This window comes from Apodemus sylvaticus, chromosome 9 (assembly GCF_947179515.1).
Source record: "Apodemus sylvaticus chromosome 9, mApoSyl1.1, whole genome shotgun sequence".
NCBI lineage: Eukaryota > Metazoa > Chordata > Mammalia > Rodentia > Muridae > Apodemus > Apodemus sylvaticus.
The window spans coordinates 107680774-107696125 of NC_067480.1; the positions used below are offsets into that span (position 1 = coordinate 107680774).

The 15352-nt window shown below is 36.9% G+C and overlaps 1 protein-coding gene across 7 annotated transcripts in view; it reads right to left on the reverse strand.

Annotated features, from left to right (window-relative positions):
* The window catches only part of Rev1 (REV1 DNA directed polymerase), a 72725-nt gene that overhangs the window by 17123 nt on the left and 40250 nt on the right, over positions 1–15352 (reverse strand). For 2 of the 7 annotated variants that reach the window (XM_052193060.1, XM_052193058.1), the window contains exons 7-10: positions 13745–13852; positions 11974–12090; positions 7451–7559; positions 2313–2441 (exon numbers count right to left, since the gene is read on the reverse strand). In XM_052193060.1, coding sequence (XP_052049020.1) covers positions 2313–2441; positions 7451–7559; positions 11974–12090; positions 13745–13852 — 463 coding nt within the window. Of the gene's footprint in view, positions 1–2312; positions 2442–2894; positions 3004–7450; positions 7560–9272; positions 9440–11973; positions 12091–13744; positions 13853–15352 lie in introns of those variants that run through there. The other 5 variants (XM_052193059.1, XM_052193062.1, XM_052193061.1 and 2 more) reach the window with 5 other exon arrangements.

Here is a 15352-nt window from a genome sequence, read left to right on the forward strand (position 1 = left end):
AAGTTTACACACATCAATTCAATGATAGCTGTTCATCTAAAAGCAAAATACCACTATTAACTATCTAATTATTAAATCCCTGTGATTCTAAAGGAGTCAGTCAGCCTAAATGTTGGCAAGGAGAAATACACCCATATCTTCAAGTGGAAATGCTGTTCCTTTTCCTAACCCTATGTAATCTCCCTTGATAAAGGACTACTTGTTTTGACAAGCTAGACAAGAGGCATGATCTTGAGACCATGCAACAGCCTCAGACCAGACCAGACCAGAAATGACAGACTCAGAAAGAGGCTTAGAGCCAAGGCCTGTCTCAGGCCACTTGTTAGTGCAGACCTTTTGGTAGGTTACAAACCAAGCCACCAAAATCTACTCATTCAATAAATAAATGCTACTTAGGCTAAAAATGTTAAAAATAAGGGTTTTTTTCCTTTTCATTTAAAATAAAGACAATGACTTTTCCTCTGAGAACAGAAATATGCCACTAAAAGTGTTCACAGAAGGAAAGTGTGAAAGCCCCTAGCTCTCCCTCACTTTCTAGACTATAGGTGCGAGCTAGTCATCTCCTCTGAGATGTGGAACTGAGAAGACAGCAGCATCACTAACAACCTGTTCCCAGTCCGCTGGATGTCATCACTGCCCTCAGCTTGAACAGCATTTAACACATTTGTGAAGCAGTAACACAAACTGCTATACTTGGGGTTTTTTTTTTTGTTTTGTTTTGTTGTTGTTTTTTCGAGACAGGGTTTCTCTATGTGGTCCTGGCTGTTCTGGAACTCACTCTGTAGACCAGGCTGGCCTTGAACTCAGAAATCCACCTGCCTCTGCCTCCCAAGTGCTGGGATTAAAGGCGTGCACCACCACGCCCGGCCCAAACTGTTATACTTGAATCAAGAACAAATGACTGAATCTTTCCATGTATATTTTTCATTACTATTAAGGTAGCTTCCACAAGGGCAGGAACTGGACATTGTTTCTCTTGGTGAGACTGGCAGAATCAAGCAGCTACCTGTATATCCTGGTTAGTAGTGTTCAGAATAAAGTATAAGAAGGCAGCCTCAGTGGGTCTGCACCATTTTCTGTGTGTAAATTACAGCTTCCAGTTTAGTGTTTTTATGGGACCTGAGTGTGTGAATGAGTGGGGCTCTGATTCTTGTGCCTGTTCTTAGACTCTTCCTTCTGTTGGTTTGCTTTATCCAACTTCAGTGTAATGGGTTTATCTTATTTTGTTATATATGTTCTCTCCTAGAAGTCTGGAAGAACAGGAGTGGATCTGAATGAAAGGAGAGGTGTGGAGGAATTAGCCTGGTAGAGGGAGGGGAAAATGTCATTAGGATATAATATATGAGATAAGAATCTATTTTCAATAAAGGGCAGAAGCAAAGACAGAGATAAGCACCCCTTCTGGAATGTTAACACACACACAGCTATAGGATCTAAAGTCCTTGGATCAGTAACTTTATAAATTTTTACTGGAGCAGGCCCATGTCAGTAATTCACATCACTTAGAACCTTTCCAATTTACAAAGAGCCAAGGACTTTTGAGACCTCTTCTAGCCCTTTACGGAGAAACTACATGGTTCTGGCTTTAGCGCATTTGTAAGTTGCTAAATAAAAATTGTAATTCTTTAATGCTGCCTTAGTTTTTAAAAAGCCTACACTGAAAAAGAAATCATTTATCTCTTTTCCTGAAGCTAATTCTAATTAAACATTTTAAAAACAATTACCAGAAACTCACTTTTATAAAAAGGAATTTTTGTCATGCTTAAAGATTTTAAGATGAAAAAAGATTTTTAAATGTCTATGTTACTGGCTCATCAGTTTTAACTTTATTCAGTTCCAAAACAGGGGTCTCCCTCCATTATCCTGGCTAGATTTGAAATTCAAGGATACAGTACATACTATTGCACCTCACTCTGTGAATTCTCATCTTAAATTATAATACAAATGTAATAAAAGTAAAAACACAAGTGAGACAAAAGCAGCAGCAGCAACAAACCACTAGACTTCTTTGTCAATGTCCTTCATGGAAAAGAAAAATGGGCCCACATAGACTGGTAAAATTCACATCACAATATGCAGTGGCACCTGAACATCGATATAGTGCAAATTTTTCCTTAGACTGAACTCCCATTTACTAAAGGTACATTTAAAAAAAAAAAAAGGGCAGCTATCAAGCTGGCAGGCAGAGAAAAAGGATCACAGCAGAGTCAAAAATCTAGAGTGTCTCATAATACAATGAGTAATCAAAGTAATCAAAGTAAACCAGAGCAGCAGAGCAGAAGAAATGGCCCCGAGTCCGTGGTGCACCATACCTTGCCAGTGTTTCATACATTGCTTGGGCAACTTCCCTGCACGCATGAAAATCATATGGAACAGCTTGCAGATTAGGACACAGCTGTTTAGCATGTCCAAAAAACATTCCGTTCTTAATGCCAACTTGTCTAGAAAGGAAAGAAAGCACAGTAGAGATTACATCAGGAGTCTTCATCTGACAACCAAGTAGCAAGTGTGTTGTTTCTCCCCATGCCACTGATACACAAGTTCCACCTAACGCCCCTTCTCATCAGGGGTTAACAATAGGCAGTAGGAAAACTTACAAGTCTGATGTCCCCCCAACAGAAAATACAACTGTCTCACTAGAGTAAATGACATCTCTTGTGTCTATAGTAAACACTTATAAAACTTGACCCTTGGCCCCTTTGCAGAGATGCCAGCATGCCATATGCTGGTGATATCACAACCACCACAGAGCAGGAATGCGCTGTCAAACAGCTTTCTTCTCCTAACGTGGCACAGGATAGCCAGGCTCATCCCCCAAAGACAAAGCAGATAACAAAGGAACTACACACAACAGTGCTATGTGACAGACAGACAAAGTGTACTCATCCTATTACCACCCAATTCCCAATTGACCAATTCCAATGCTCCTCAATGGCTCCGCAGTGGTTGAGATGCCAACAGCATTGAATGGTAGGACATCACTCTGGGCAGGAGCCAGGGTTCCACAACTTTGAGGGACCTAATTGAAAACGGTAAATTTTAAATCTATTGTGTGTCTCAATGCCCCACATTACCTTTGATATTTGGAGCATTTAGCATAACACTACAATTATGGAATTATACATAATTAGTAAAATCCCATTTTATTACTCTGTAGAGAATCAAGAAAAAATATCACAGTAAAAACACAAGCAAAACAAAGCAATGTTTCACCAGATCACATACTACTGTGTGTACAGGATGCTCAGGGTTATCCCACACATCCACTCAGTCAAGTCCACCAAGTATGAACTTAGTTGGCAGTATGTATGCTGAAGAAACTGTCTCTTGGCCTCTTGCTGAGATCAGGTGACTAACCAGTCTTCTATTATTATGCAGAGGTTTCTGGGACTCTCCTAACATTCACTTCAGCAGAGAACTACTAAGAATTAGGAAACCTCTCAAGTTATTCAGAAGCAAACCCAAAACCACATGCATTTTTCATATAAATAAAAGTAATAAATGATTTCAGCATCAAGTCTTAAATGCACAGAGGATCTAATAAGAAGCAAAGACAGAAAAGAGGTAGTGACTGACAGAAAAGGTACCTGAAGTATCAGATATTCTGTAAGGTGCTGGGTGTACCCCACAAACAAACAGACCCCAAGATATTTGTGAGCATGTTCCTGAATCTACCCAGCTTGGTCTGAGTTACAGGCAGCAAGCCTTAATAAACCAATATGCTTTATCAATGCATGGAAGTATAATTACTATAGTTTAGATAGGTATATAGAAATATTATCAAAACTGATGTTTCTATAACTCATAGCTTTGAAAATGGAAAAACTTTTGATAATAAATCTCTAAAATATGTAAGTTCAATATTCAAATTAAAGTCAGTAACTCAGTTCTAAAGGCACATGTCACAATGATCCTACATACATTCTATTTCCTTTCCTTTTAAAAATTTCTATATATACAAAAAAATTTCACAAACACTGCTTAGGAAAAATGCTAATTGTACTTAGGTGCTCATGCAACTCTCCACAGAGAACAGTTTCCACAGGTAGCTGGGATGGAGCCTCTGACCACCTGCCCGACTCAGGTGCTAGTGATGCCGAAACACCCAGGCTTTTACTGAGCCTTTGGCTCTAACCCAAGCACTTTCCAACTGAGCTACATCTCAACTTAAGGCAAAGTGTGAGGTCACTGCACACTATGAAGAAGTTCTGAACTAAAGAAACAAACCCCATAAGTGATTCCCCATAACTGAGGGAAACACATACTTTCCTTGGGAAGATGCTCAGGAAATTAAGATTGGGTTCACAGATAAATATAACCAATAAGAACAAATCACAAAAGAAGTGTGCCACGCATGATACATGCTGGGACTGCAGCACTTAGATGGTAGCAGAACAGGATTTTGAGTTTTGAGGGCAGGCTGGGATACAGAAACAGTTGCAACCCAGTTGAGCTACACAGTGATACACTGTCATAAAACCAACAACAAAGCCTGAGGTATCCCTCCGCACTAAAATCCATGCAGAGTAAAGCTCTACTTCTAAGTATGTAATACAAAATAGAACTCATGTCCTGTTTTAATGTACAGCACATATTCTTACTGCCATGGGCTTGGCTAAGACACAGTTCTTTGGGGTTGGATTAGGCAATTATAAAAAAAAAAGCATCAAATCAGTACTGATTGTCACTCAATACACTACATTATCGCAAATCCTTATCATTAAATAACCGTAAAATGTTCTTATAAAAGCATGTGAACAGAGAGGTTTAAAATGGCTATTTTCTTATTTCTGAAGGGTGTGGTTCTTTAAGGTACAGCTCAGTGTCACTTTGGGCTGCACAGCAAATTCAAGGCTGTACCTCCCAAGTGTTACAAGTGATAGCATTACCATCCTGCAGTACTGTGTCGGTTGCTTTTCAAAGTCTCGTCCTTCCTTCAGCACACGGAGCTCCTCAGCATACTCTGCACTCACTCCACACACACAGCCTGTCTGGATGCCCACCATCTCCTCACACTGCACTCTTTTTTTTTTTTTTAACTGCTCTATTTTTGTTGTTGTTGTTTTTTCCAGAGACAGGGTTTCTCTGTGTAGCCCTGGCTGTCCTGGAACTAACTCACTCTGTAGACCAGGCTGGCCTCGAACTCAGAAATCCCCTGCCTCTGCATCCCAAGTGCTGGGATTACAGGCGTGCACCACCACTGCCCAGCCACACTGCACTCTTGATAGCTTTACTCACACACAGCCCATCTGGGCGAACACCATCTCCTCACAGTGCACTCTTTATAGCTTCACTATTACTCTATGTCAAGCTCATTAATGCACAGGACTAGCTTCTCCAACCTCAGAAACATTTCTATGATAAAATTAGGAGATTTGTATAAAAAAGGGGGGGGGGGAGACAAGAAATTGTTTTGAATACCTTCATTGGAAAAAGCATTCTAGAAAGTAGAAAATTACAATAAAAGAAACTCCACAGCTGTGGGTTTACTTGGTTTTGCTTTTCAAACTCATTTTTAATCTTTAGAGTCAAATCTGAAATAGACACATGCTATCTAACTAGCACCGAGGTGACTTGCCACACACTACCTGGTCTCATCTGCTCTCACCCCAATTATTTTGGCCTTCTGCTTTGTGGTTACACCTGCAATCAATACAAATATACCACCCAAGTTCAGAGGCCAGTGAGCCCAGCACTACCACACTGCCAATATCCCGCTGACACAGCCGTGGGACTTCCACCCAGCATTCATCCGTGAGCAGGCTGGTGTTGACCAAGACCCTAAAGAGGAGTGTGGCAAGTCTTGAGCTCACCCTCTACCAACAAGCAAGGCTGTACTTCTGGGCATCTTTATGCCCTCATATGCTGGTCACAACTGCCCATAATGGCCAGGTTACCATTCAATACTCTGTATACACTAAGCTCTGAACGGCCTATGCTAACAATTACCAACAATCCTGACATAGTTCAATCTTACTTAATTATCTTTAGTAAAGTAAGTTTCAAAAATTTGGCCACATCAATTGGCAATGGTAAAACACAGTTTTGTTCATGATAAAAAGTAAACTGAGTGAACATATGTTTGACATGTCATAAAATGGCTAAGAACTTAACATGCTTTATATTTATGAATACTTAAATATATTTTAGTAAATTAAAATTTTAATAAAATTACCAGTATTTTAAACAAACTATTCTGCTAATACTATGGTGAGCTCAAATATTTTATGTACAGATCAGATTTCCTTAAATAATCCCAACTTTGAAAATATTGAAAACTGTAACAATTTAACTTCTTCCATAATTATTGAATCAACAGGTATCAATGTTATGTGCTCACTCAATAAGGCAATAACGTCTGAATTTAATTAGTGAAACAGAAAAAGGTAATTATTACTCCTTTTATAGTTGTTATACTTTTTACATTTTTCAGTTATGGGATTGATTTAGGTCATCATGTTTGTGTGCTCTCTTTAACAGCTGATCCATTTCACTGGCCCTTACATGATTTGCTGGTATATAGGGCAAATAATAATTATGGCTTCCAATTATTTTAAGATACCTGCCTACACAAAAGTTAGTAGTACCAAGCTTACACATTCTTACCAATGTGAAAGGAGAGTAGGTCTGACGGCGTTAAGTACTTTCCTTACAGTTTAAAAGGCAATCAAGTTTCAGTTTAATTTTCTGTCTATGTGTTTTCTTGAATGTATCTGTGTAAGACATGGGCCTTGTGTCCACAAAAGCCATAAGAATTAGAATTCTTGGAGAATTAGAATTAGAACTCCAGGACTTCAAGGGTGGAGTTGTGAGGCACTACATGGGTGTAAGAAACTGAACTTCTGAATCTTCTGCCAGAATACCTGCTCTTCACACTTGAGTTCATCTTTCCAGGCCAAGTTTTAACAGAAAAAGTTTTTCGGGGCTGGAGAGATGGCTCAGTGGTTAAGAGCACTGACTGCTCTTCCAGAGGTCCTGAGTTCAATGGCCAGCAACCACATGGTGGCTCACAACCATCTGTAATGGATCCGATGTCCTCTTCTGGTGTGTCTGAAAACAGCTACAGTGTACTCACATACATAAAATAAATAAATGAACCTTTAAAAAAAGAGAAGTTTTTCTTATTTGTAAAAAGACTGAATAAATAAGGCCCTACTTGCAGCATTTCAAAAGAAAAAAAAAAGTAGCTTTCAATTTTATACCTCAAAGGTGATAAATACAACAATGCCTAAATTTTTTTGTTTGTTTATTTCACTAGAGGATATATCAAAAGGAACTATTATTTAAAAATACTAACATGTAGTGTAAAAGAAGAACTCAGTTTAAAAATACTTCTTTTCATATGTATTAATATATGTTGAAATCATAGGCTTGACATGCAAGACTTTATCTTTCTAAAAGTACTTAAGACTAACTATCCATAAAGAATTAGAACTCAGCTTCTACATACCTGGCTTCATAACTACAAGAAGCAATTTCAGCTTTTGACAGAACAGAATCGATTCCATTTGTTTGTGTAGAATCCTGATTCTCCCATACTGATGAATCTGGTATATCTGCTTTAAGATAAAATTTAATTATTATGTTAAAAATTTTGTTTACCTTAACTTTTATTAAAGAAATCTGCTTTCTATACTTTCAGATGCAAAATGTTTAAATTCCAAATACATATTTGAATTGGAATTATTTCTATATTTAGTACAACAAAACTAATGAAATTGCTTTCTTTCATTATATTCTTCAGCAACAGTCAGATAAAAACACATCACAATAAATGCAAACTATCTCATTTTAATGAATGTAAGTCAGTTGGTTCTCCTCTAACACAGTCACTCAGAATAGACAAGGGTGACGTGATTAGGGAGATAACGTCCTCCCCTTGCCTTAGGAGAACTATGTAGCTCACTGCAATGGGAAAAAGTTAAAAGAAAATCTAAGTTTTCTTAGAATGATTTTTTTTGTTAATTCCTAAAAGAAGTATCTATAGACTTTAAAACTAGAATGTTAAAGAAAAATCAAATTTCTGATAAAACAATAACTTAGTAATATTATTCAGAAATTAAGCCAGTGTAATCATATATGCACATACATATATAATATGTATATTATGTAAATATATCTTCATATACTATAAAGACGCTTCATCTTCAAGGTTTTTCTTCTATACACATCAGGTAAAAACAGACTAATAGTATTATTTTCTACTTCTAAGTTTAACAACTGCACCTTCATGTTAAAAACTTGAGCTCAACTACAATCAGTAGTAACTGCTTTACAGAACATAATTCTAGTCTCAATAGAACAATAGCTCACCAACATTTACAATCTCACCCAGATATATAAAAGTGCCCAGCCTAGAGAGCCTAGTGGCTACTTGACAGAGATTCACTAATAATTAAGAAGTATATTAAAGTTTTGGTTATAGTCTCAAGATAATACTATTAGGTTAAAGATACAGTATGCTTCTATACAACTTTTTATTGAAAACATACTACGTTCTTAAAACATGATCTCAAACATGTCTTTACTCTCTAAACATTATTAGTAAAGCAAGACCCAAACCTATCACTTTAGCTGATTCTAAACAAAGCTATTCTAAGTACACTGCAACAGCACACAGCTAACAAACCACTCATGACCTCTTTTCACTTACTTAAGAGCCTCAATGCTCCATGACAACCAAGTTATTGTACCACCAGAAAAACACAACACAGTATCTGGCTTCATTCATAACTCTTATCTGACCAATAACCATCAACATCTTTGTCTAATATACAACCCGTACAAATATTTCCAGACCCTAGCACCCATACATGAACACCACAAATACAAGCCAAACTCAGAACTGGTATCTTGATGGGAGTTAACTGCTACCTGCATCTAAAAATAAAGACAAGAGTACACAATGTGCGCTATGACTTTTGGTAAATGTAAATATATGCCACACTCTTATGAACTCAAGACAGAACATGAGCAGATTATTCTGTGTTTCTGTGTCAGTCCACTATCCAATCTGTAAGAATTTAAGGGTTGTCAGTGACAGACCAACAGAAGGTGGGTACCACTAAACAAAGACCACAGCCACAACCTGCTATCTTCCAAAGTTATAACCATGAGTTATGCTTTAAAAGGGAGTTATATGACCTTTGTATTTGAAGGGCTATTTACGTAAGAATCTCATGTGAAGTGAAATCAGAGTGTGGTCCATGCGCCCCCAATGCCCTGGCCTGAGAGGCAGCACCATGCTGTTCCTCTTCACTGGGCTGGCTGACCTGTTCCACAGTGCAGCAGAATGCGTGGGTCTCTCCACCAGCGGAGTGAGTTGCTTCATGTGAGATTCGGGGAAATGCAGGGATACACTGTCCTCACTGGAGGGCAAAGTAGAGAACTGCTGATCAAAACTTGACAAACTAGACGGGCACATGGAGAATGTGGAGGAACGGTTGGAGAAATCAGAGGCCAGGACACAAGTCTGTGAAAAAGAAATCGCTGAGAATAAATCTATGACTAATACGATTTTTTAAACTGTTGCTCTTTAGAATGAAAACTGAAGTTTGTCGAAGGGATAGAAAACATCTGCATCCTGGGAATCCAGGAAGGGGTAAAAGGCCCCAACCACAAAGTGCAGAGGTCAAATGGCTCTGAATGACATCATCAATGAGATGATTCAGGAGACAGCTCACAAAGGAAGTCACGGATGGATGAGACGCCTGCTTACATGAGCCTACTTTCTGAATATAAGGAACAAGAAATCAGTCTCTAAAAAAGACTAAGGATGATTTCTTTTTTTGTTCTAATATTCTGCCTTATCTAACCACACAAGTCAAAACATTAGAATGACTTTTATAAAGCTGGTAAGTAGAAGTCAAAGATTCTAACTTCTGAACTGATCATTAGTACTTTGGGGTTTTGGTGCTGTCTCTAAAAGTGACCTAAAGAAAGAGAGATCAATCAGGAAAAGTGGAACAAAAGAACAGGAAAACAAGTTCTGGGCACAGGCTTGGCTGTGAGCTTAATAAAAGACAATCCAGTCCTTTTACATATAGCAAATACAGTCAAATACAAGCTCCAAATGGGTCAAAGGACTTAAGATACAAAAATGTCCTCAAGTTAAAATAAGAATATCAAGGTATTACAGTCACTTTTTCTAAGGAGAGAAAAATCTTGTGTTAATTTTCAATGGCTAAACATTTCTTTAATATTTGGCTTCTGTTGTACTAGCCAACAGAAGTGAAGGAGATATGAATTATAAAAGGCTGTTAAAATATAAAAATCTAGTGGCTACAAAGATGAAGATAATTAAGGTACCAAAGAAAATATTCTGCTGCAGAACCATGTGTGGCCAGACAGTGATGGAAAGCAAGACAAAAGAAAAGAAGATCAGCTCCCTGCTACTTTCAAAGAACAAGTGCCTACCAAGGCCAAAATCTAGACACAGACTGTTCAAATGAGCAGCTGACTTAGACTCTACCCACCAGACTGAGCAACAAAGGAACCTAGAGACATTATTAAACATGCACATCTGGGCATTTTTCTCATTTTGACAGATGTTCAAGAAGTATTTACTTAGTGTTCAACATGTGACAAGCACTGTGTACTTCCTTCAGCTACACATTAATTGCTTTCTACAATAAAAGTTATCTTTGTAGTAATGCCATGTAGAAAATAGAGAAGAAGCAACCATGCACAAAGGCACACTTAAGAAACTAACCATAGACCATGAAGTGAAGCCTCAACAAGGTCAGGAAGTCACCTCATGATCTACTGACACAAATCACTGAATCTCAAATTCTCTGAAAACATTTACCAACTATTAAAGAAAAGCCTTAGAGAATGTGAGAATGGATACACACAAATATGAGTCTACAATTACCATTCCTGATGTACACTTGTAAGCAGATGATTGCAAACAACAAAGACTATAAAAAAGAAACCTAGACATCCAGACTCTGTTTTGCCCCATTAGAGTCTTTTCTAAAATAATCCCAGTGTTTTATATCTGGCAAAATAGGGAACAGAAGTAAACAGGTAGAACCTCTCTACCGTGCTATATATGTCTTTTGTCTGGTTAATATTTTTCTAAAAAAATTATGTTTTAAAAAAATATTTGTGGAGTTCGAGGCCAGTCTGGTCTACAGGGTAAGTTCCAGAACAGCCCAAACTACACAGAGAAACCCTATTTCAAAAATCCACAAAAAAAAAAAACAAACCCCAAACACACACACACACACACACACACACACACATACACACAAATACACACACACACAAAATTTGTGGTTTTACAAGATATTCTACAAGGAAACCAATGTGAAAGACTTTCTAGGTAAACAGTTATTAATAACTTTAAGGCAGGGCAATAAAAACATGAAGATCTAATGATTATAGAGACTAGTTTTCCAAGAATATGTTTCTTCAAGTTCACTCAAATAAGGCATTTAGATTCTAGTTGCAATAGAGGTTGTGTCCTTTCTAGAATCAGGGTTTCCCTACTCTGTAGCCTTCCCTTGAAAGTACTGTTCTCCTGGTGCCATCTCTCAAAGGCTGGGATTAGGTACCATGGTGTCTATCTTTAAATTCTTAAAAATACTGAAGAACACAAACTTTAGTGTCTTTACTATGACATAAGCCAAATGGCTAATAACTTATCCAGATCAATGTTTCTACCAAATAATCAAGCTTTTCATCCCCAATCTAAATTATAAAAAGCAGATTAATCACTGTTTTAAAAATCATACCTCAGTGAGTTCCAGGAAAATACCATCATTCAATTCCAGAAATCATTAACTATACATCAGTCATCTGTTTAGATTCAGATTTTGTTTTGATTCAAGTTGTCACTAGCATCCTTAAAACCTTCAGCTTGGAAGAGCTAATTATTCTAATTCTACTTTTACTTCTAAAGCACCAGCACCACCAGCAATATCCGAGGCCATCCATAGGAGCATATGGCTTCAAAGAACTCATCTGTACCTGCTTTTCCTCTCAGGATTTTATTCTGGTAATACTGCCACTCCAGCTGCGGGTTAGCACCAGGACGTAAAGGTGCCTTTCCTGTGCCTCTGTTACTTGTAACAGCCACTGGTTTTCCTGTGAGAAAAAGATTACATTGTTTCTCTAAACACAAAAGGATGTTAAGAATGTATGGAATGTTAAATTCATGAGATTTTAATTACATAAGTTGTAATCACATAGGCAGTAAATCTTCAATAAGCTAATAATACCTATCACCATATAACTCATCTAAGATTTTCATTTTCATTAAAAGGGACAGTTTCAGCAACTTTAAAAAAAAAAAAAAGACAGGGTCTAGGAAATTATAGGCTATCCAGGAACTAACAGAGATCCACCTGCCTCTAGAGTACTGGGATTAAAAGCATAGGCCACCAAGTATGATTCCAGTGACATTTCTGATAAACTGACTCAATCTAAAAACAGCAGAGTCAGTTTCCCACAGCTTTTGAATTCTTTTTGTTAAAGATTTATTTATTTCATTTATATGAGTACACTTTAGCTGTCTTCAGACACATCAAAAGAGGGCATCATATCCCATTACAGATGGTTGTGAGCCACCACGTCATGGTTGCTGGGAATTGAACTCAGGACCTCTAGAAGAGCAAGCAGCCAATACTCTTAACCACTGAGCCATCTCTCCAGCCCGGCTTTTGATTTCTTACAATGAAAAATGGGCAACCGAAATCCCAGGTGCAGATTATAGGAGTGTACAAAGAAAGAAAAACTATAAACATACTTTTTATAGTTCTGATATAAGTAAGTTCAACATGTGCACTTTTAATTTTATTTAAAGAGAAATAAGTTAGAGATTCATGAACAACAATCAAAATCTGATTTAGCATATAACCAAATGTGAATTTTCAGACCCCTAGTTTTTGCTTTGGTTAAGAACATTAATGTTTCATTTCCTTTGTGTGTGTATTAAGTTACAAGACAGCTAGTTATAATGCTGTAAAATTGATTTGCAAATGGTATAACACAGGTTTAGAGGGCAGGCAGCTCAGAACAAAGAAACACATACACACAGAACCTTCTTGTCCTCCATAGAAGCTAAACAAACAAAATCACAATATACTAGGTGGTAACCCCTTTCAGAGCTGAGTCGCAACTACCAAGGACAAAATTAAGGCCCTGTTGGGAACCTAAAATTTTCTAGAATTTTCAGTCTTGTAACTACTATTTCTTAAGAGAAAAACTGACTATCAAGAGAAAATGCTAATGTAGTTATCTTGTCCAAAAAGAACTTAAGAAAAATCCTGAATAAATACTTCAAATGGTAGTAAGAAGTACATGAATAAACCTAAAATTTCATTAAATGACTGCAAAACTTACTCAATTCAATGATACAAAATTATCTATCACAAGCTAAATGTTAGGGTGTTTACCTACATTGAGGGTGGAAAGTTATTTAAACAGGAAAAATAGAAAGCCTTGAAGACACAGGATATCAGAAAATTCACTTTAACAAACTATACAAAATATCCAGAAGGCCTCATGTATGTGATAATAGTCCTCAATTTAAGATCTTCTTTTCTGTATATTTCACCTTACACCAAGCACTAGTTTTCTAACTTCTTTATATGTACGATAATAGAATCTAGCCAATTTGAAGAAAGAAACTGATTTGACCAAGGAAAATCAAAATACTTTTCAAAGAATACATTATCAAATAGAACATATATACTCATAATGAATTAGCAATTTTCTTAAAACAAACAGGAATACAGACCTTTGAGATCTGGTCTGTTCCGTATGCCCACTGATACAAAGAAGCAGTCCATATCAACATGCATTACACAGCTCTGGTGTTTGGGTGAGCTCAGTGCAGACATGTTGCCTAGAAGAAAAAAAAGAACATTCAAACCCAAACTAATAATACTTCTTAGTAAAAACAGGTATAGCTAATTTTCAAAATCATATTTAAAAAGAATGGGTATGTTATGGACTGTGTAACGCCTCAATAAACAAATGTTCTGTTTCTTTATTTTTCTGATAGAATTGTAAATCAATTCTAATAATACTATATCATTTCCTATTCTACTTTCCAAAAGTGTTATCTTAAGATTACGATTTTATTAGATAATTTAAAAATATATGATTATTTGTAACAATTTTGATATCTGCAGTTTCACATTCTTAGTTCCATGGAGCTAAGTCACCTTTGATAAGCTCCATTCTCCATACCCTACAAACATTATTTAATGAAACAACAATGGCTACTACCACTCAATGTGCCTGGTAGGTACAAGACATAAGAGGTTTATAGGGGTTAATTTAGATTAATTCTCACAGCACTGCGGGGAAAATATTACTACCATTCCTACCTTTTACAGACTAGTAAGTTAAGTCCTACAGCCAGTGGGAGCCCCAGACTGATTTCTAAGCCCTTAGACATTCATGCTACTGTCCTCATTTTGACATGCTTCAAACAAAAATCTACATACAAAGGGAACTTTTCTTATACCACCAGATGTTTCTAGTTCTGCAGCATGCATGTTTATTACATTTATGGAGATGAAAGTAAATATTATCTCATTAGGACAATAAATGACTTAGAATAACCATAGATGTGTTTATAAGGGTTATTATAATCCAACTATTAGGACAATATTACCTTATAATAACATTTATTACTTCTCCTGGTGCTCCAAAATTTAATAGTATAGGGCCTAAGAACCTAAAATCTAGGAACTTTTTAAGCTTGTTAGAAGTTCTGATCTCAGAGAATATTAGAAGTTCTGATCTCAGAAAATATTCTTGCCTATCAGCTTTATAACTTTTTAAAAAACTTACTCCCAAACAACCGAGCCTAACCATGAGGCAACTGTCTATTCTCACTAGGTGCCTTTCTTCACTGGACCTTTCTCCATGTTGTCTTTAAGCAGACATAAGTTGGGCATCACTGATTCCTGTCATTCCTCTTGCAGAGAGCAAACAGGCAAGAAAGGCAAACACCCATGCATGGTCCTGCTGCAGAAAGTGGCAGAGCAAGGACTCAGATGCAGGCTACACTATCTGAATCAAACTCTTGCCATCCTCTATGTAAATTTCACTAATCACAATCCCTCTTTCTTTTACAGTGCAAGGTATCAAACTCAGGGGCTTGAACATGTAAGGCAGAGATCACTATTCTACTATTTCGAAGTGTAATGAAACAAAAGGTAAAGGACCTAACATAGTATTAAATATTTAAGGGGTACCGACTATATAAATAAAATACCTACCAAATACTTTCTTACAACATAAAAATTTATGAACTGTTCCCTTTCATGGACCTAATTCATAATAGTATTTTAAAGCTTTAAAAATTAAGTGACTTTCAGGTTAAAAAAACCTA